Genomic DNA, 19,059 nt, shown 5'->3' with positions numbered 1-19,059 from the left:
GCCGGGGCGCGCTCCGAGCTCCGCCGCGGGTTCCGGGGCGGGTCCGGCGGTCCGGGGGCGGCCCCGGGGGGGAGCGGCTGTGCCGGGCCCGGGAATCGGCGGGGTCGGGGCGCGGAGCCCGGGAAGGGCCCGAGGCGGCGGAGCGGGGCCGGGGCGGGTTGGGGCCGGCGCAGGGCCCGGGCCACGGTGTCGGGCTCCGCCCGCCCGGTCCCGCCCCGCGCCCGCCCCGCGCCGCCCGGAGCCGCCCCCGGAGCCGCCCCCGCCCGGAGCCGCCATGCCGCTGCCGGTGCTCTTGCTGCGGGCGGCGGGCGCCTGGACCCGGCTCCGGCCGCTCTCCGTGCCGGGCCGCAGGTACCGGGGGGCGCGGGGCATCCCGGGCGGATCCCGGAGCCTCGGCTCCCTTGGGAACCCCAACTCCGGCTGGGAGCAGCCCCGGCTCGGGGGTCGCGGGGGTCCCGGGGCGCGAGTGGGGCTGCGGGGCAGCCAGGGGTGCCGGGAACTCGCGGGGGTCCCGGACACCCGGATCCCTGCGCGGGGACCGGGGGAGGCCGGGGCTCCCGGGGGGCTGAGGGGTCCGTGGAGCAGCGGGACGGGAACCGGGGCGGGGGCAACGCGTGGGCAGGTATTGGGGTGCCCCGGGCTGCCCTGGGAGGAGGAGCCGCCTCTGGGTGCGGGGCGGGGCGGGGACCTCGCGCTCTGCAGCCTGCGGCGTCCGGGGCTTCCCGGAGTCACGGGAAGGAGGGAGCGCCCCAACTCCTGGCGGGGGATTGCACTGCGGGATCCCGGGCGGTCCTGGGGGGTCCCCGCTCCCCTGGGGGCGGGAACACAACTCCTGAAGGGAAACGTGGGATTCTGAGGTGCCGGGGCTGGTCTCTGCGGGCCCCCCAGGTTCGCTCACCCCTCTCCCCAGTTTCAGGTATGGGGGGCGCCTGGGGCTGGCCGTGCCCCCCCGGCCGCCCCCCGCGCCCCCGGCCCCGCGCTCCCGGCTGCTCCTGGTGGGCTCGGCCTCGGGCTGCGTGCTGCTGGGGCTGCTGCGCACGGCCGCGCGCTGCCAGGAGGCCACCGCTGTCCCCGCTGTCCCTGCTGTCCCCCCTGCCGCTGCCGGGCCGCCTGAGCCCCCCCCGGAGACCCCCTTTGACTGGCCCCTGTTCTGGACCTTCCTGCGCCCGCAGCTCCTGGCGCTCTCCGCCGCTGTCGTGGTGAGCAGGCTGGGTGGGTGGCCATGGGTGCCCTTGTCCCCACTGTCCCCGTGTCACACCTGTGCTGTGGAGTAACACACTGTCCCAGTGCAACAGCGTGATGGCCACAGTCCCTGTTCAGGGTGTGGCATGTCCCCATGGCATGGTGTGGCAGCCACTGTCCTGGTATCTGCTGCTGTGTGACACGTGCTGTCCCAGTGGCACAGTGTGACAGCCACCATCCCAGTGCTGACACAAGATAGCCACTGTCCAGTGCCATGGCATGACCCCTGCTGTCCCAGTGCCACGGTGTGACACCCGCTGTCCCAGTGACACAGTGTGACCCCCACTGTCCCAGTGCCACGGTGTGACACCCGCTGTCCCAGTGCCATGGCATGACACCCGCTGTCCCAGTGCCACGGTGTGATACCCGCTGTCCCAGTGCCATGGCGTGGCGCCCCGTGCTGCTGTCCCGGTGCGGTGACAGCCTTGTCCCTGTCCCTGCGTGTCCCCGCAGCTGGCGCTGGGCGCAGCCCTGCTCAACGTGCGCATCCCGGTGCTGCTGGGCCAGCTGGTGGACGTGGTGGCGCGCTGTGCCCGCGGCCACGTGGCCACCTACCTGCGGGAGGTGCGGCGCCCGGCCCTGCGCCTCCTCGCCGTCTACTGCCTGCAGGTGAGCGCCGACCCCCCCCAAAGGTGGGTGGGGGTCCCGCGGGTGCCTCCGGCCCCGCTGACCCCCCCGTCCCGCAGGGCCTGCTGACCTTCGGGTACATCGCGCTGCTGGCCCGCGTGGGCGAGCGGGTGGCCGGCGACATGCGCAAGGCTCTCTTCAGCGCCCTGCTCAGGTAACCCCGGCACGGGGGGCGCGGGAGAGGGGGTGCCCGGGGCGCCCCACCCACCGCTGCCCCGGCAGGCAGGCAGGAGGTGGCCTTCTTTGACGCCACGCGCACGGGGCAGCTGGTGACACGGCTGACGGCCGACATCCAGGAGTTCAAGTCTTCCTTCAAGCTGGCCGTCTCCCAGGTGAGCCCGGCCTCTCCCAGGTGAGTCCGGCCATGTCCCGGGCCAGCCCGGCGGTGCCCCCAGCCTCTGTGTCCCCAGGGCCTGCGCAGCGGCACGCAGACCGCCGGCTGCTTCGTGTCGCTGTACCTGCTCTCGCCCAAGCTCACGGGGCTGCTGCTGGTGGCGCTGCCGGCGCTCGTGGGCGCCGGTGCCTTCATCGGCGCCTTCCTGCGCGGCCTGTCCCGCCGGGCGCAGGAGCAGGTAACCCTCGCCGAGAGCCCCTGCCCTGCCGGCCCTCGGCGCGGCCGTGGCGCGTCTCTGATGTCCCCGCCGTCCCCGCAGGTGGCCAAGGCCACCGTGGTGGCCGACGAGGCGCTGGGCAACGTGCGGACGGTGCGCGCCTTCGCCATGGAGGAGCAGCAGGCGGGGTAAGGGCGAGGGTGGGCCCTGGGGGGGCGGGCGTGGGGCGGAGGGACCCCGGCCCACCCCTGCCCCAGGCTGTTCCGTGCCGAGGTGGACCGCGCCGGATGTCTGAGCGAGCGGCTGGGACTGGGCATCGCCGCCTTCCAGGGGCTCTCCAACCTGGCGCTCAACGGTCAGTGGGGGTCACGCGGTGCGCCCTGGGGTGGCACTCCCTTGGGCAGGACCTCCTCCGTGCCCCTTCTGCACGTCCCCTTCAAATCCAGCTCTGCCCCCACCCCGCAGGCATCGTCCTGGGAACCATCTTCGTGGGTGGCTCCCTGATGGCTGGAGACCAGCTCTCCCCCGGTGACCTCATGTCCTTCCTGGTGGCCTCGCAGACAGTGCAAAGGTCAGGGCAGGTGCCTGTGGTGCCCCCAGAACCCCTGGCACCCCCTGTACCCCCGCAGCCTGCCTGGGCACAGCCCTGAGCTCAGCCTCTGCCCTTGTGCATCCCAGATCCTTGGCCAGCATCTCCATCCTGATGGGCCAGGTAGGTGGGGTGAGGGGTCCTGGCACCCCCTGAGGCTGGGGATTCAGGTTTGGGGCTCCGGGGCTGCTTTCACCACCCTCCCTGTGGGTGAGGTGGGGTCTGGGGGCCATGGGGTGCTCCTGCTGTCCCGCCACAGGTGGTGCGGGGTCTGAGTGCTGGTGCCCGTGTCCTCGAGCTGCTGAGACTGGAGCCCCTCGTGCCCCTGCAGGGGGGGGGCACCATCCCTGCCCACTCCCTGCTCGGACGCATCTCCTTCAGTCATGTCTCCTTCAGGTGGGTCCCAGCAGGCCCCTGCCTGGCCCCCATGGCTCTGAGCCACCCCATGGATGGGGGAATTGGCACCATGTCCCCATAGCTCTGCAGCCCCCTCGAGCCCCTGCTCCTCTCCCTGCAGTTATCCCACCCGGCCTGGCTACCCTGTCCTGCAGGACTTCAGCCTCACCCTGCCCCCCTGCCAGACCGTGGCCATCGTGGGCCCCTCAGGAGGAGGTACCGGCACCCCCCACCCTCCCTGGGCACCTCCTCCTGCGCCCCAGGGCTCTGCCCAGTGTGTGCCAGGGACTGGAGTCCCCCAGTGCTGCTGGAGCCAGGGCTCCGGAGCAGGGGGGCTCAGGGGTCCCCTCCCCAGGGAAGTCAACGGTGGCAGCGCTGCTGGAGCGGTTCTACGAGCCCACGGCAGGAACCATCACCCTGGACGGGCACGACATCGCCGGCCTGGACCCCTCCTGGCTGCGGGGGCAGGTCATCGGCTTCATCAGCCAGGTGAAGGGGACAGGAGTGCTGCTGGCCGGGGTCCCCTGGCTGCCCAGGGCAGGGGGAGGGAGCTGGGGCCGGCCGGGCTCGGCGCTGAGGGCCGGGTGTGCCGCAGGAGCCGGTGCTGTTCGGCACCACCATCATGGAGAACATCCGCTTCGGGAAGCCGGGAGCCTCCGATGCCGAGGTGTACGAGGCCGCCCGGCTGGCCGACGCCGACGGCTTCATCCGCAGCTTCCCCGAGGGCTACGACACCGTCGTGGGTATGGCCGGGCGGGAGGGCTCAGCCCAGCTGAGGCGGTCCGGGCCCTGCGGGGACACCGGTGCCGGTCACCGCTGAGGTTCCCAGGGAGCCGTGGCCGCGCTGGGCTCTGAGCAGGAGCGATGGCTCCGGGTGGGGGGGGTCCTTGGCCGCGGGCCGGGGCGGCGTCCCCGGGCTCTGCACATTCTGGGGGTGCCCTGGGCTGGCGCAGCACAGCATCCCCACGGTGTGCCCGCGGTGTGCCCGCGGTGCCCCGCAGGCGAGCGCGGCACGGCGCTGTCCGGGGGGCAGAAGCAGCGCATCGCCATCGCCCGGGCGCTGCTCAAGGACCCGGCCGTGCTGATCCTGGACGAGGCCACGAGCGCGCTGGACGCGCAGGCGGAGCGGGCGGTGCAGGCGGCGCTGGAGCGCGCTGCCGCCGGCCGCACCGTGCTGCTCATCGCGCACCGCCTCAGCACCATCCGCGGCGCGCACCTCATCGCCGTGCTGGCCCGCGGCCGCGTGGCCGAGGTGAGGCAGGCGCGGGGCGGGCGCGGCCCCGCGGGTGACGCCCGGGTGCGGCCCGCCGGTGACACCGTCGGCCGTCCCCCTGTCTCCGCAGGCGGGGACCCACGAGGAGCTGCTGCGGCGGGGGGGTCTCTACGCCGAGCTCATCCGACGGCAGACGAAGGAGGGGTCCTGAGGGGTACCCGCGCTGCTCCCCCCCCAATAAAGCGGCGCTGCCGGGCGGACCGGGCTGCGCTCTGTGGCGGGCGTTGCGATGGCTCCTCCGGGCCGCGGGGGGGCGCCCTTGGCTGCGGGCGGGGGCGGGGCGAGTGACGTTGGCTTGTGGGCGTGACCGATGGCGCTGACCCCCCCCCCCGCCGCGCTGCCCCACGGGGCGGGGGTGTCCCCTGTGTCACCCCCTGTGTCACCCCCTGTGTCACCCCCCCGGTGTCACCCCCCCGGTGTCACCCCCTGTGCCACCCCTGCTCGGTGCCAGCCCCTGCCGAGGTGCGGAGCCCTGCCGCGGTGAGCGTTCCCCGTGTGACCCTGGGGTGTCCCGTGTGTCACCGGGCAGTGTGGCACCCCTGTCTCTCCGAGTGAGGAAACGCTGCAAGACCCCCGGGGGCTGGAGGGGTGAACCCCTACGTGACCCCGGGATGGGGGACCCCTGCACCCCCCGGGATGGAGGAGCCCCTGCGTGATTTCTGTCAGGGGGCCCCGATAATACCCCCGGGGCAGGGGGCCTCATGTGTCACCCCTGGGTGACCTCTGGGGTGGGGAGACCCCAGTGTGACCCCCGCTGGAACGAGGGGGTGGCCTGTGTCACCCTCCAGAAGCGGAGGGACCCTGTGTCATTTGCTGGGGTAGGGACCCTCTGTGTGACCCCGGGACGGGGGACCCTGGAATGGGGCTACCCCTCTGTAACGCCACTGGAGGGACTGTCCCCTGTCCCCTGTGCTGCCCCCCAAGGGAGGGGACCCTTGTGTCACCCCCCAGGCGGGGGAGCCCCGGTGTGACCCCCCGGATCAGCCCTGCAGGACTCTCGGGGGGTGGGGGTCCCACGGGTCAGCCTCTGGATGGGAGCCCCCTGTGCCACCCCCGGAGTGGGGGGACCCTGCCACATCCTTCTGGCTCCCCTGCATCCCTGCCGGGGTGGGGGACCCCTGTGTGACCCCGGGGCGGGGGGACCGCGGTGTGACCCGCGGGCCGGGCTCCGCGGGCTGCCCGTGCAGGGGCGCTTTCTGCGCCCCCTCCCGGGGGTCCCGGCCCCCCGTACCCCAAGGCGCGGCCGCCGGCGGGGGCGGCGGGTGGAGCCGCGGGAGGGGCGGGGGCGGCCGCGGCGGGGGACGGCGGGGACCGGCGGCGGCTGCGCCGCGGCGGGAGCGGAGCCGGGGCCGGGAGCGGGGCTGGGGCTGGGACCGGAGCCGGGACAGGGAGGGGACCGAGGCTGGGATCGGGACCGGATCCGGGACCAGGGCTCGAACCGGGACCGGGATCGGAGCCGAGACCGCGGCCGGGGCCGGGGCTGGGAGCGGGACGGGGGCTGCGCTGCGCTGCCCGCGGCTCCGCGGCACCGGCACCGGCACCGGCAGCGTGAGGGACCGGGGGCAGCGCGGCGGCCGCTCCTGCCCCCCCCTCCCCGCCTCCCCATCCCCTGCCCACCCTCCTCCTCCTCCCCCGTCGCCTCCCGCCGGCGGCACCCCGAGCCCGGCGCGGCGATGGGCTGAGGCTGCGGGGCAGCACGGGGCCCCGGCCGCGGCAGGATGAGGAGGGGCTCGGAGGGCAGCGGGGAGGGCGAGGGGCTCTCGAGCCTGCGGGCGTTCGCCCACAGCTCCTCGCTGCACGGCATCAGCCACGTCTTCGCCTACGGGGCCGTGTCCCTGCGCCGCGTGCTCTGGGGCGGCTTCTTCCTGGGCTCGCTGGGGCTGCTGCTGCTCGTGTGCGCCGAGCGCGTCGCCTACTTCCTCACCTACCCGCACGTCACCAAGCTGGACGAGGTGGCCGCCCGCAACCTCACCTTCCCGGCCATCACCATCTGCAACCTCAACGAGTTCCGCTTCTCCAAAATCACCCGCAACGACATGTACCACGTGGGCGAGCTGCTGGCGCTGCTCAACGAGCGCTACGAGATCAGCAACCCGCAGCTGGCCGAGCCCCACGTCCTGGCCGCGCTTCGCGACAAGGCCAACTTCAAGAACTTCAAGGCGAAGCCCTTCAGCATGGCCGAGTTCTACAACCGCACGGGCCACGACCTGGCCGACATGCTGCTGCAGTGCTCCTTCCGCGGCACCGGCTGCACCGCCCGCAACTTCACCGTGGTGAGCGCCCGGGGCCGGGAGGGACCGCGGCGGGCCCGGGGCCGCGGGGGCACCGGGGAGTCCTGCTGGGAGCGGGCGCCGGCGGGCGATGCCCCTCGCTCACCCCGGCCCGCGGCGCTCTCAGCCCTGCCCGCCCCGCCGGGGACGGCGCCCGCGCCGGGATGTGCCCACCCTGGTGCTGCAGGGTGCCAGGCGGCTGCGGGCAGTGCCAGCAGGGAGCGGGGCTGGGCTGGGCACTCTGGGCTGCCCGCGGTCTCTGCTGGCACGCAGGGCTGTGGTGGGCACAGGATGCTCAGGGTTGCGGGGTGCTCACAGGCACAGGATGCTCAGGGTTGCGGGGTGCTCACGGTCACAGGATGCTCAGGGTTGCGGGGTGCTCACGGTCACAGGATGCTCAGGGTTGCGGGATGCCCACAGGCACAGGATGCTCAGGGTTGCGGGGTGCTCACAGGCACAGGGTGCTCACAGCTGTGCTCTCCCGTACGGGGTGTCACATGGACAGGTGCTCACAGGCGCACCCTCACTGCCTGAGCCAGCCTCAGGTGCCACTGGGCAGTGCCAGCAGCAGCCCTGCCCTGACTGTTGGCACAGAGGCTGCCATGGGCAGGGCTCCCATGGGTGCGGGTCCCCGTGCCAGCCCTGCTGGGACCCCGTGCTGCTGCTCCCAGCACCTTCCACCCCTACCCCAGCAGCCCCGTTCCTGCCCCCAGCAGCCCCCAGAACAGCACAGGGACAGTGGCACAGGCAGGGACAGTGGCACAGACAGGACAGGGACAGTGGCACAGGCAGGACAGGGGCAGTGGCACAGGCAGGGTGGACAGGGCAGTGGCACGGGCAGGACAGGCAGGGACATGGGCACAGGCAGTGATGGCGGCATGGGCAGCAGACACTCCCCTCCTGCCACAGCAGCAGCGTGGGCGCTGGGCAGCTCACGTCTGCCATGCCAGCTCTGCCCAGTGCCATCGCTGTCCCCTTAATGCTCTTGGAGCACTAATTAATTCACCACGCAGCTGAGGGATGAGCTGTCCTTTCACAGGTCTGTGCCCCCCCGTGCCCCCCGTGCCCCTCTGTTCCCCCCGTGCCTGTGGCCAGAGCTGCTCCCCCAGTGTCCCCATAGCCCGGCAGGCAGCGGTGACGGCTGGGTTTGAGGGCTGGGACATGGGACAGCAGGGCTGAGGGTCCCCAGGACAGAATTTGGGGTGGGTGGCATGTGCGTGACTAGGCAGCAGGGTCCTGGTTCAGCCCCCCAGAATCCCCAGGCTCAGTCTCAGGGACTGGGATCCCCAGCTTGGGCTCCTGTGCCCCAGGCCACGGCCCTGATCTCTGGCCCCGTGTCCCTGACCTCACCCCAGCCCAGGCCCAGTGTCCCCGAGGTTCCTGGACTCGCGGTGGGGCCCGAGGCCCACGGGGTGAGCTGAGTCCCCTCTCACATCCCCAGGGCTGTTGGATGGGGCAGGGCGGGCTGTGGGGACGGGGGATCCTCGGGGAGCAGGGCTGGGGGTCCCCGGGGCTGGGGGTCCCCGTGTGACCCCGAGCGCAGCGCAGGAGGGCTGGCACTGCCGGGGACGCGTCCCCACGGCCGTCCCCACCCGTGCCCCCCCCAGCATCCCCGTGCCGGGCAGCCGTTGCCATGACACCCGCCCCCCCCTTTCCTCCTTGGGCACCGCATCGCCATGGCAACGGGTCCCCACTTTGGGAGCAGCCGGTTGCCACGGCAACGCCCCCTCCGCTCCCCCCATGGGACATCACCCCGGGTGGGGCAGGGGCTGGGGGCCGTGGGACCGGGCTGGGGCTCGGGGGTCCCGGGGTCCCGGCTGGGGGCTCCATCCCCGGGGACTCAAGGTCACCCCAGGGCTCTGCTGGGGCTGCGGGACCCGGGGGGGCTGCCCAGGACAAGCTCTGGGGTCTGGGGGGACACGGTGGCCTCTGCCGCCGTGACAGAGAGTTCTGGTCTCCATCCCTGCTCTGCCTTGTGCCCTCCCGTCTCGAGTGTCCCCACATGTTCCCTGGAACTGTGACGAAACCCAATATCCCTGCAGAGCCGCAGCAGCACAGGCCGGGCACCATCAACGCCCTCGCCTGCTTCTGGCAGCACTGGCATCCTGTGCTGGGGCACTGGGATCCTGTCCTGGGGCACTGGGACCCCACCCTGGGTCCTGCAGGGCACTGGGACCCTGTCCTGGGGCACTGGGACCCTGTCCTGGGGCACTGGCATCCTGTGCTGGGGCACTGGCATCCTGTCCTGGTCCTGCAGGGCACTGGCATCCTGTCCTGGGTCCTGTGGGGCGCTGGAATCCCCACTCCCATGTCCCCGTGTGTGTCCCCGTGTCCCCACAGGGTCCCCAGAGTGGCAGTGAATGTCCACAGGGGTCCCTGCAGCGGCAGTGACAGTGACAGCCCTGTCCCCATGTCCCCCGTGTGTCCCCCATGTGTCTCCCGTGTGTCCCATGTGTGTCCCATGTGTGTCCCTGCAGATCTTCACCCGCCTGGGCAAGTGCTACACGTTCAACCCGGGCGGGCCGGGCCGGGAGGTGCTGACCACGCTGCAGGGCGGCTCCGGCAACGGCCTGGAGCTCATGCTCAACGTGCAGCAGGAGGAGTACCTGCCCGTCTGGGGGGACACAGGTGAGATACCCTGCCCGTCTGGGGGGACAGAGGGGGGACATGCCCGTCTGGGCAGGCACAGGTGAGCGCGTGTCCATCTTGGGGGACACGGGTGAGATCCCTGCCCCGCACCTGACCCCTGTCCCCTGCTCTGCAGATGAGACCTCGTTTGAGGTGGGGGTGAAGGTGCAGATCCACAGCCAGGACGAGCCTCCCTTCATCGACCAGCTGGGCTTTGGCGTCGCCCCCGGCTTCCAGACCTTCGTCTCTTGCCAGCAGCAGCGGGTATCCGGGCACGGCGCCCGGGGCTGGGCACGCACCCCGAGGGACCGGGATGGGCCCGAGAGACCGGGATGGACCCTCACGGGGCCCAGGATGGGACCCAAAGGGATTGGGATGGGCCCAGAGGGACTGGGATGGACCCTCACGGGGCCGGGGTGGCAGCCAAAGGGACCAGAAGGGACCCCCAGAGGGCTTGGGATGGGACCCAAAGGGACCAGGATGGACCCTCACAGGGCCTGGGTGGGCCCCGAGAGACTGGGATGGACCCCCACAGGACCCAGGATGGGGCCCAAGGGACCAGAACAGACCCTTACTGGGCCTGGGATGGGACCCAAAGGGACCAGAACGGACCCCCAAAGGGTTCAGAATGGCCACAGCCAGCCCGGTGGGGACATTCCAAGCCGCGGGCACCCCAGCCATGCCCATAGGGACCAGCCCTGCCCAGCCCTGCCATGGGTGCCGTGGCACCGCGCAGCACAGCACAGGCTGTGGGGCGGCCCCAGGCGGCAGCGGCTCCGGCAGCGACCCCCGGCTCCGCGGAGCAGCCGCCGGGGGGTGGCGGCACGGCCCCCGCAGCCAGACACCTAAATTTAGGTGCCCGGGGTGGGCGTCACCACGTGTGCCGGCACATGGGCGGCAGGAGCGCGGCGGCAGCAGGAGCGGCCCTGGCGCCCACGGGCGGGGGCGCTGGGCCCGAGCCAGGCACCGTCCCCGCACCGAGGGCAGGGCAGGGGTCCGCGCTGAGCCCCCCGCCCGGCGCGTCCCGCCCCGGCCAGTGCCGCCTGCCGGACCTCGCTGCGGCACCGGTACCGGTGACAGCTGCTGCGAGAGCCATCCCCGTGCCCGACAGGAGGGGACGGGACGGGGCTCGGGGGGGCGGCACCCGCGTTGCGGGGGTGCGGGGTGAGCTCTGCCCGGGGCGGCACCGCCGCGGGCCGGGCACGACAGCGGGGACGGCGGGGCTGGCCCGGGGCCCCAGGACGCCGTGTTTTCCTTAGCGGGTGCCCGGCAGCTGGTGTACCTGCCCCCGCCCTGGGGGGACTGCAAGGCCACCCCCATCGAGTCCGACTTCTTCACCAACTACAGCCTGACGGCGTGCCGCCTGGACTGCGAGACGCGCTACCTGGCCGAGAACTGCAACTGCCGCATGGTGCACATGCCGGGTGAGCGGGGGGCGCCCGGGGGCCGCGGGGCTGCGGCGCCACGGCACCAACCGGGCCCGCCGCCGCCGCCTCCCCGCAGGCAATGCCAACGTCTGCACCCCCGAGCAGTACAAGGAGTGCGCCGACCCCGCGCTGGGTACGTACACCGAGCCCCCGGCGGCCCCGGGCACCCCTGAGCCTCCCCGTGCCCCCATTGCTGTGAGTGCGGCTCCCTGCCCCTGTCCCTGCGCCCCCACCAGTGTGAGGGTGGCTCCGGTGTCCCTGTGCCCCCACCATTGCTGTAAGTGCAGCTCCAGTGTCCCTGTGCCCCCTCCACTGTGAGGGTGGCTCTGGTGTCCCTGTGCCCTCGCTGGGGTTGGGGGTCACTGCTGTCCCCAGATGCACCGGGCCGGGTCCCCTCCCTGTGCCACCGACAGTGCCCATGGCACACTCGTCCCGGGTGGCACACTTGTCCCGGGTGGCACGCTCGTCCCGAGTGGCACACTCGTCCCGGGTGGGGGGACAGCACCCAGCTCTGTCCCCGGAGCATCCCGCACCCCCCCCGCCCCGGGCAGGGGTCTGGGGTCCCGGTGCCACCCGCGCCCCCCCAGACTTCCTGGTGACGAAGGACAGCGAGTACTGCGCGTGCCGCACGCCCTGCGCCATGGTGCGCTACGGCAAGGAGCTCTCCATGGTCAAGATCCCCAGCAAGGCCTCGGCCAAGTACCTGGCCAAGAAGTTCAACAAGACGGAGCAGTACATCGCGTGAGTGACACCGCCACCTCCGCTGCCACTGCCACCGCGCTGCCACCGCGCTGCCACCCGCCGCCTCGCCAGCGCACGGCATGACACAGCCCCGCAGCCCAGCATGACGGTGCCATCACAGGGCACGGTGTGACAGTGTGACATGGCACAGCATGGCCCCGTGACATGAACCAGCAGTGTGACACAGGGGCCCCAGCATCACACACAGCCCAGAGTGACAGTGACAGGGCACACCCACCCAGCACCCCCAGCATGAACTGGGACAGCACGGCAGTGACACAGCAGCACGGCACAGCCACGCACGGCATCCCCATCACACACCAACTGACAGGCCAAAGTGACGTGTGACACGCCGTGGCATGGACTGACAGCATGGCACGGCATGGCACGGCACGGCCTCCCTGTGCAGACATGCCCCAGATACAGGAAACCCACACGGCACGGCCTGGCATGGCCGGTGCACAGCACGGCCTGGCACAGCACAGCCCAGTATGGCTCAGCATGGCCTGGCACACCCTTGTGCCCCCTCTGCCCCGTCCCACGGAACCCCATGGCACAGCACAGCCAGGCACGGCACAGCCCGGCACACCCATGTGCCCCTCTGCCCTGCCCCGCGGTACCCCATGGCACAGCCATAGTACCCCATGGCACAGTGCAGCCCCCAGCCTGGCGCGGCACAGCCCGGCACGGCACAGCCCGGCACCCCTCTACAGCTGACAGTGCCCCCTTGTCCCGTGTCCCCCCAGGGACAACGTGCTGGTCCTGGACATCTTCTTCGAGGCGCTCAACTACGAGATGATCGAGCAGAAGAAGGCGTACGAGGTGGCGGGGCTGCTGGGTGAGGGACAGGGACCCGGGGGTGCCAGGGGGGCACGGGCTGTGCCCTCGCTGACGTCCCCTCCCGCACAGGTGACATCGGGGGGCAGATGGGGCTCTTCATCGGCGCCAGCCTGCTCACCATCCTGGAGATCTTTGATTACCTGTACGAGGTGAGCGCCCCCGGCCCGGCCTCCCCCTGCGCGGGGCTCTGCGGGCCGGGAGCCTGACCCGTGCCCCCCCAGGTGTTCCGGGACAAACTGCTCAGCCTGTACAAGGAGAAGAAGCGGAGCCCGCGGAGCGACGGCGGCACCCTGGTAACCCCCCCGCGCCCCCGCCCCCAGCCCCCCGCCCGGGGGTCGCACCCCATCCTCCCCCCGCTCACCGCTCGCTCTCTCGTCCCTCCGTGCGCCCGTCCAGGAGCACCCGGCGGTCCCGGGCAGCCCCGCGGCCCCGCGCCCACCCAGGTACACGGGGGGGGCACCCGGAGTCACCGGGAGGAGATGGGGGTCCCTGGGGGGGTCCCTGGGAGCTCCCCGGGGCCAGCGCGGGGGTGCGGGGCCATTCCCTGCAGATCCCCCCCATTCCCTGCAGACCCCCCGCATTCTCTGCAGATCCCCCCCATTCCCTGCAGACCCCCCGCATTCCCTGCAGACCCCCCCATTCTCTGCGAACCCCCCATTCCCTGCAGATCCCCCCGCATTCTCTGCAGACCCCCCCATTCCCTGCAGATCCCCCCCATTCCCTGCGAACCCCCCGCATTCCCTGCAGACCCCCCCATTCCCTGCAGACCCCCCCCATTCCCTGCAGACCCCCCCATTCCCTGCAGACATCCCCCATCCTCATCATCCCCACAGCGCCTCGTTCCGGGGTACCCCGACACCCTCGGGCGGGCTGGGGTCCCGCGGGGCGGGAGGGGGTCCCTGTGGGGACACGGGAGGGGCCGGCCCGGCTCCAGGCTGGGACACCCTTTGCGGCGCCCCCTGCCAAAGGGGGGCTCCGGGGGCACACGGGGAGGGGAGGGGGCGCGGGGCAGAGCCCCCAGGGGCAGGGCACGGCGATGGCAGCAGCGCTGACCCCCGCTCCCCGCAGGGCGCCCGGCCCCCCGTGCCCGGCCCCGCGCCCCGTCTCGGCGTCGCCCCGCACCTGCTACCTCGTCACCCGGCTCTAGGGCCCCCCCGCGCCCCCCGCGGAGCCCAGCCCGCCCCCCCGCCGGCCGGGGGGCTGGGGGGACACCCCCGGGCCGCGGGGCGGCCTCCAGGCCTCCCCCGCTCCCTGAGGGGGCGCCGGGGGGCTGGGGGTGAGGGGCCCCCCGGCCCCGCTCCCACCTCCTGCATGCGCTGCCTGTGCCCCCCGCGCTGGACATGCAACCCCTCCCCACCGCCCCCCCAATAAAGAGGTGCCCAAAACCCTGGCTCCAGGCTGCTCGGGGGGACCAGGGGGGCTCAGGGGTCTAGGGTGCTCAGGGGGCCTGGGGTGCTCAGGGGGTCTGGGGGGCTCAGTGGGGCCTGGGGTGCTCAGTGGGGCCTGGGGTGCTCAGGGGGCCTGGGGTGCTCAGAGATGCTGGGGTGCTCAATGGGTCCTGGGGTGCTCAATGGGGTCTGGGGTGCTCAGGGGGCCTGGGGGGCTCAGTGGGGCCTGGGGTGCTCATGGGGGGTCTGGGGTGCTCAGTGGGGCCTGGGGTGCTCAGGGGGCCTGGGGTGCTCAGAGATGCTGGGGTGCTCAATGGGGCCTGGGGTGCTCAGGGGGTCTGGGGTGCTCAGTGGGGCCTGGGGTGCTCAGGGGGGTCTGGGGTGCTCAGAGATGCTGGGGTGCTCAATGGGGCCTGGGGTGCTCAGGGGGCCTGGGGTGCTCAGGGGGTCTGGGGTGCTCAGTGGGGCCTGGGGTGCTCAGGGGGCCTGGGGTGCTCAGAGATCCTGGGGGGCTCAGGGGGTCTGGGGTGCTCAGGGGGCCTGGGGTGCTCAGGGGGCCTGGGGTGCTCAGGGGGGTCTGGGGTGCTCAGAGATGCTGGGGTGCTCAATGGGGCCTGGGGTGCTCAGGGGGCCTGGGGTGCTCAGGGGGTCTGGGGTGCTCAGTGGGGCCTGGGGTGCTCAGGGGGCCTGGGGTGCTCAGAGATCCTGGGGGGCTCAGGGGGTCTGGGGTGCTCAGGGGGCCTGGGGTGCTCAATGGGGCCTGGGGTGCTCAGAGATCCTGGGGTGCTCAGGGGTCTGGGGTGCTCAATGGGGTCTGGGGTGCTCAGGGGTCTGGGGTGCTCAGGGGGCCTGGGGTGCTCAGGGGTCTGGGGTGCTCAATGGGGCCTGGGGTGCTCAATGGGGCCTGGGGTGCTCAGGGGTCTGGGGGCTCCAGGAAGGAGGAGGCAGCACTGGGGGTCCCAGGGCTGGGCTGAGCTGTGGGGGGGTCTGTCCCATGGCAGTGGGGGTCCCCAACACCCAGGAAGGAGGAGGCGGCACGGGGTGGGGGAAGCTCTTTATGGGACACGGCACGCACATCACCCACGCACAGCAGGCCCTGGCGGGGGGCACGCCCCCCAGCAGAGGGGGCTCGGGGGAGTAGGGAGAGGAGAGGGGGCGCGTTCCCCCTGGCGTCCCTGCCCCTGGTCCCGGAGGGTCCTGCCCCTCCACCAGCGCTGTGGCCCCATCTCGGGGGGCTCCCGTGCCCTCGGGGAGCCCCCGGCGAGTCCTGTGTCCCGGGGGAGCCCCAGCCCTCTCATCCCCCCCGCACGGGGGGCCCGGGGGTGGTGCCAGCCCCCTGCAGCCGGGGCAGAACCTAATAAATACTGGGGGGGCTGCAGTCGGGGGGCTGGCACGGGCTGGCACCCCCTCAGGGGGTCCGGGGCCTCGGGGGGCCCTAGGGGGGGCAGAAGTCGGTGAAGTAGGGGTGCTGCAGGGCCTCCTCCGCCGAGATGCGCTGCACCGGATTGCACTTGAGCAGGTTCTGGGGGGCACGGGGGGCTGAGGGGGACGGCACCGAGCCTCCCAGCCCACAGCCCCCCAAGCCAGGCGGGCAGGGGGCTGCGAGGGGGAGGGCAGGGGTGACAGGGACAGGGGGGCAGGGGGGCACAGGGGCTGGGGGGCACAGGGGCTGAGGGGCATAGGCAGGGGCACAGGGGCAGGGGGGCACAGGGCCAGGGGGCACAGGGGCAGGGGGGCACAGGGGCAGGAGGGCAGAGGCAGGGAGGCAGAGGGGCATGGGGACAGGGGGGCACAGGCAGGGGGGCACAGGGGCAGGGGGCACAAGGGCAGGGGGGCACAGGGGCTGGGGGGCACAGGGGCTGGGGGGCACAGGGCCAGGGGGCACAGGGGCAGGGGGGCAGAGGCAGGGAGGCAGAGGGGCATGGGGACAGGGGGGCAGGGGGGCACAGGCAGGGGGGCACAGGGGCTGGGGGGCACAGGGACAGGGGGGCACAGGCGCTGGGGGGCACAGGGACAGAGACACAGGGACAGGGACACAGGGGCTGGGGGGCACAGGGGCTGGGGACACGGGCAGGGGGCACAAGCAAGGGGGCAGGGGGGCACAGGGGCTGGGGGGCACAGGGGCAGGGGGGCACAGGGCCAGGGGGCACAGGGGCTGGGGGGCACAGGGGCAGGGGGGCACAGGGGCAGGGGGCACAGGGGCTGGGGGGCACAGGGGCAGGGGGGCACAGGGCCAGGGGGCACAGGGGCAGGGGGACACGGGTACAGAGCACGGCTCTCACCTGCAGCAGGTCCCGGCCGGTGGCATTCAGCTTGGGCACCACGTTGACCAGGGAGGTGGTAGCTGGGTACATGGGGTAGGGCTGGGGACACACGGATGACCCCCAGCTCCCCCAGACCCCTCATCCCCTCTGACCCCCCAGTCCCCTGCCCTCACCTTGTAGTCCGGCAGCTTGGCCATGGCCGGCCACTGCTCCTCCGTGGGGGTCCCCAGCAGCGTGGGGACAGTCAAGGGCCACCGGGGGACACGCAGCACCTGCCCCTGCCCCCTGCCCAGCCCAGGGGGCTCCCATTCCAGGGGATCCTCATTCTCAGAGCTCTCCATTCCAAGGGGTCCCTACTCTGCAGGGCTCCCCATTCCCAGGGAAGTCTCCATTGCAGGATTTCCCCAATCCCCCATTCTGGGGTCCCTGTTCCAGAGGGGTCAGCATGCCCGGGGGGATCAGCATGCAGGGCTCCCCTTCCCATGGGATTCCCCATTCCCAGGGGCAGTCCCCGTTCCTTTGGGCTCCCCACTCCCAAGGATATCTGAAGATCCTCTTCAGCTGGTCGTCCACGTCGTTGCCCGGGAAGAGGGGCCGCCCGGCGTTGGCCAGCTCTGGGGGGACAGGGATGGTTCCCAGAGGCCCCCGTGGCCCCCCAGGCCCTCTCCAGCCCCCAGGCCCCCCAGTGTACCCGCAAAGATGCACCCAGCTGACCACATGTCGATGGAGGTGGAGTAGAGCTTGGCCCCAAAGAGAACGTCCGGGGGCCGGTACCACAGAGTGACCACCTGGGAGGGACAGGGACGCTGGCACAGGGACAGCCCCGGCGGGCAGGGCAGGGCCAGGAGCCCCAGCCCCAGCCCCAGGAGCCCCAGGAGCCCCAGCCCCAGCAGCCCCAGGGCCCCGCTCACCTCGGCCGAGTAGCAGCGCACAGGGATGCCGAAGGCCCGAGCCAGCCCGAAATCTGCCAGCTTGAGCTCCCCGTTCTGGGGGGACAGAGGGCTCAGCCTGAGGGGCCCCACTGTGTCCCCCAACCCCAGGGACAGCGGCACTGCTGCCTGCCCATCGCTGGGAACATGGCAGAGATTGCAAATGGGGCTGGACAGACACCAGGACAGACGCACAGCCTCCGCTTCCAAGTGTGACACCTGAGCACAGCCCTGCTCCCAGGTGTGAGTGCCCAGGACACACACACAGACAGTCCCCATTCCCAGGTGTGAGTGCCCAGGATAGACAGACAGCCCTGCTCGCAGGTTTGACTGCCCAGGACAGACGGACAGACAGACAGACAGCCAGCCCCCATTTCCAAGTGCCATCCCGGAGCACAGCCCCGCTCGCAGGTGTGAGTGCCCAGGACAGACAGACAACCCCATTCCCAAATGCCACCCCTGCTCCCAGCCCCGCTCGCAGGTGTGAGTGCCCAGCCCGTCACCCCGTGTCCCGCCCGTGTCCCCGCCGTGCCCACCCGGTTGATGAGCAGGTTCTGCGGTTTCAGGTCGCGGTGCAGCACGTTGCGGCTGTGGCAGAAGGCGAGCCCCTTCAGCAGCTGGTACATGAAGGACTGCGGGCACGGGCGGCTCCGTCAGCACCGGGCACCCCCGGGCACACCCGGGCACCCCCCGGGCCCCCGGCACCGCCACACCCACCTTGACGATCTCGGGGTCCAGATCCCCGTTACAGCTGTCAAAGTATTTCTTCAGGTCCTGGGGAGAGCGAGGGGGGCAGCAGGCAGCGGTGACCCTCAGAGACCCCCGGGGTCCCCGTGCCCCTCCCGGAGTCCCGTATCCCCCCAGTCCCCGGTGCCTCCGGTGCTCACCTGGTCGCAAAACTCAAAGACCAGGGTCAGCTTCTTGTCGCTGTGCAGAACGTCATGGAGCCTGCGGGGCAGGGGTCCCTGAGCCCCCAGCGCGCGGGGCACCGGCAGGAGCAGCCCCCGAGCCCAGCCCCCGGTAGTCCCGGTGCCCCCGGTACCTGACAATGTTCTTGTGCTTGAGCTCCTTGAGCAGGCAGATCTCCCGCAGCGCCGAGCTGGGCACCCCCTGCGGGACACGCGGGTTGTGGGAGCCGGGGGTCCCCGGGGATACCGGGGGTACCGGGAGGGTCCCGGCCCCGGCCCCCCCCCACCTCATCATCGTCGTCCAGCCGCACCCGCTTCAGCGCCACGATTTCGTGCGTCTCCCGGTTCTTGGCCTTGAACACGGTCCCATAGGTGCCTGCGGGGACGGAACGGGGTCATGGCCGAGCCCCCGGTACCGGTACCGACACCGCCGCCGGGCCCCGCATGCACCCGCTCCCTCGGTACGGCCCCGGCCCTGCCGCACCTTCGCCGATCTTCTCCAGCTTCTCGTATTTCTGCATCGCGCCGCGATCGGTCCCGGCCCGGCCCGGCCCCGGTACCGGCCCCACCACCGGCCCCCGCCCGCCCGCCCGCCACACCTCCCGGCAGCCCCCGCGCGTCCCGGCCCCGCCACACCTCCCGGCAGCCCCCGCGCGTCCCGGACCTGCCACACCTCCCGGCAGCCCCCGCGCGTCCCTGTCCCGCCACACCTCCCGGCAGCCCCCGCGCGTCCCGGTCCCGCCACACCTCTCGGCAACCCCGCCACACCTCCCGGCAGCCCCCGCGCGGCCCCGCCCCGCCACACCCCCGCGGTGGCCCCGCCCCCGAGCCCCGCCCCTGCCCCGTGGTTCCGGGTTCGATCCCCGGCCCCGCCCGCCGCGTCCCCGCCGGACCCCCCGGCCCCCCGCCCGCCTTCCCCGGGACAGCGCCCCTGCGCGGGCGGCCTGAGGGGATCCCTTGCGGGGACGGTATCCGCTCCCGCTGGG

The 19,059-nt window shown here is 72.6% G+C and overlaps 3 protein-coding genes across 3 annotated transcripts; 2 read left to right on the top strand and 1 right to left on the bottom strand.

Moving 5' to 3' along the window:
* The first annotated feature begins 274 nt into the window (after nucleotides 1-274).
* On the top strand, nucleotides 275-4,880 carry ABCB8 (ATP binding cassette subfamily B member 8). Its single transcript, XM_054273367.1, has 16 exons — nucleotides 275-351; nucleotides 839-1,199; nucleotides 1,696-1,851; nucleotides 1,929-2,023; nucleotides 2,096-2,201; nucleotides 2,280-2,441; nucleotides 2,523-2,608; nucleotides 2,678-2,775; nucleotides 2,886-2,991; nucleotides 3,099-3,132; nucleotides 3,269-3,405; nucleotides 3,527-3,621; nucleotides 3,761-3,894; nucleotides 4,001-4,148; nucleotides 4,407-4,657; nucleotides 4,749-4,880. Exons 1-16 carry the CDS (start codon nucleotides 275-277, stop codon nucleotides 4,827-4,829), a joined length of 2,127 nt encoding a protein of 708 aa, XP_054129342.1. The 3' UTR covers nucleotides 4,830-4,880.
* A 1,372-nt stretch (nucleotides 4,881-6,252) lies between these two features.
* ASIC3 (acid sensing ion channel subunit 3) lies at nucleotides 6,253-13,746 on the top strand. The gene is made up of 11 exons (XM_054273644.1): nucleotides 6,253-6,951; nucleotides 9,426-9,576; nucleotides 9,713-9,840; nucleotides 10,850-11,000; nucleotides 11,080-11,136; nucleotides 11,591-11,744; nucleotides 12,491-12,582; nucleotides 12,654-12,733; nucleotides 12,806-12,877; nucleotides 12,981-13,027; nucleotides 13,653-13,746. The coding sequence occupies exons 1-11, from the start codon at nucleotides 6,397-6,399 to the stop codon at nucleotides 13,729-13,731; spliced, it is 1,566 nt and encodes a 521-aa protein (XP_054129619.1). The 5' UTR covers nucleotides 6,253-6,396; the 3' UTR covers nucleotides 13,732-13,746.
* A 1,373-nt stretch (nucleotides 13,747-15,119) lies between these two features.
* On the bottom strand, nucleotides 15,120-18,643 carry CDK5 (cyclin dependent kinase 5). Its single transcript, XM_054273914.1, has 12 exons — nucleotides 18,558-18,643; nucleotides 18,361-18,449; nucleotides 18,208-18,275; nucleotides 18,053-18,113; nucleotides 17,883-17,939; nucleotides 17,702-17,797; nucleotides 17,148-17,222; nucleotides 16,928-17,024; nucleotides 16,781-16,850; nucleotides 16,410-16,470; nucleotides 16,255-16,335; nucleotides 15,120-15,494 (listed from the first exon to the last, which is right to left on the bottom strand). The coding sequence occupies exons 1-12, from the start codon at nucleotides 18,592-18,594 to the stop codon at nucleotides 15,408-15,410; spliced, it is 879 nt and encodes a 292-aa protein (XP_054129889.1). The 5' UTR covers nucleotides 18,595-18,643; the 3' UTR covers nucleotides 15,120-15,407.
* Between the last annotated feature and the right edge of the window lie 416 nt (nucleotides 18,644-19,059).

This window comes from Melozone crissalis, unplaced genomic scaffold (assembly GCF_028551555.1).
Source record: "Melozone crissalis strain CALT ecotype California unplaced genomic scaffold, PUWL_Pcris_2 ptg000016l_1, whole genome shotgun sequence".
Taxonomy (NCBI): domain Eukaryota; kingdom Metazoa; phylum Chordata; class Aves; order Passeriformes; family Passerellidae; genus Melozone; species Melozone crissalis.
This window is presented reverse-complemented; position numbering and strand designations above follow the sequence as displayed.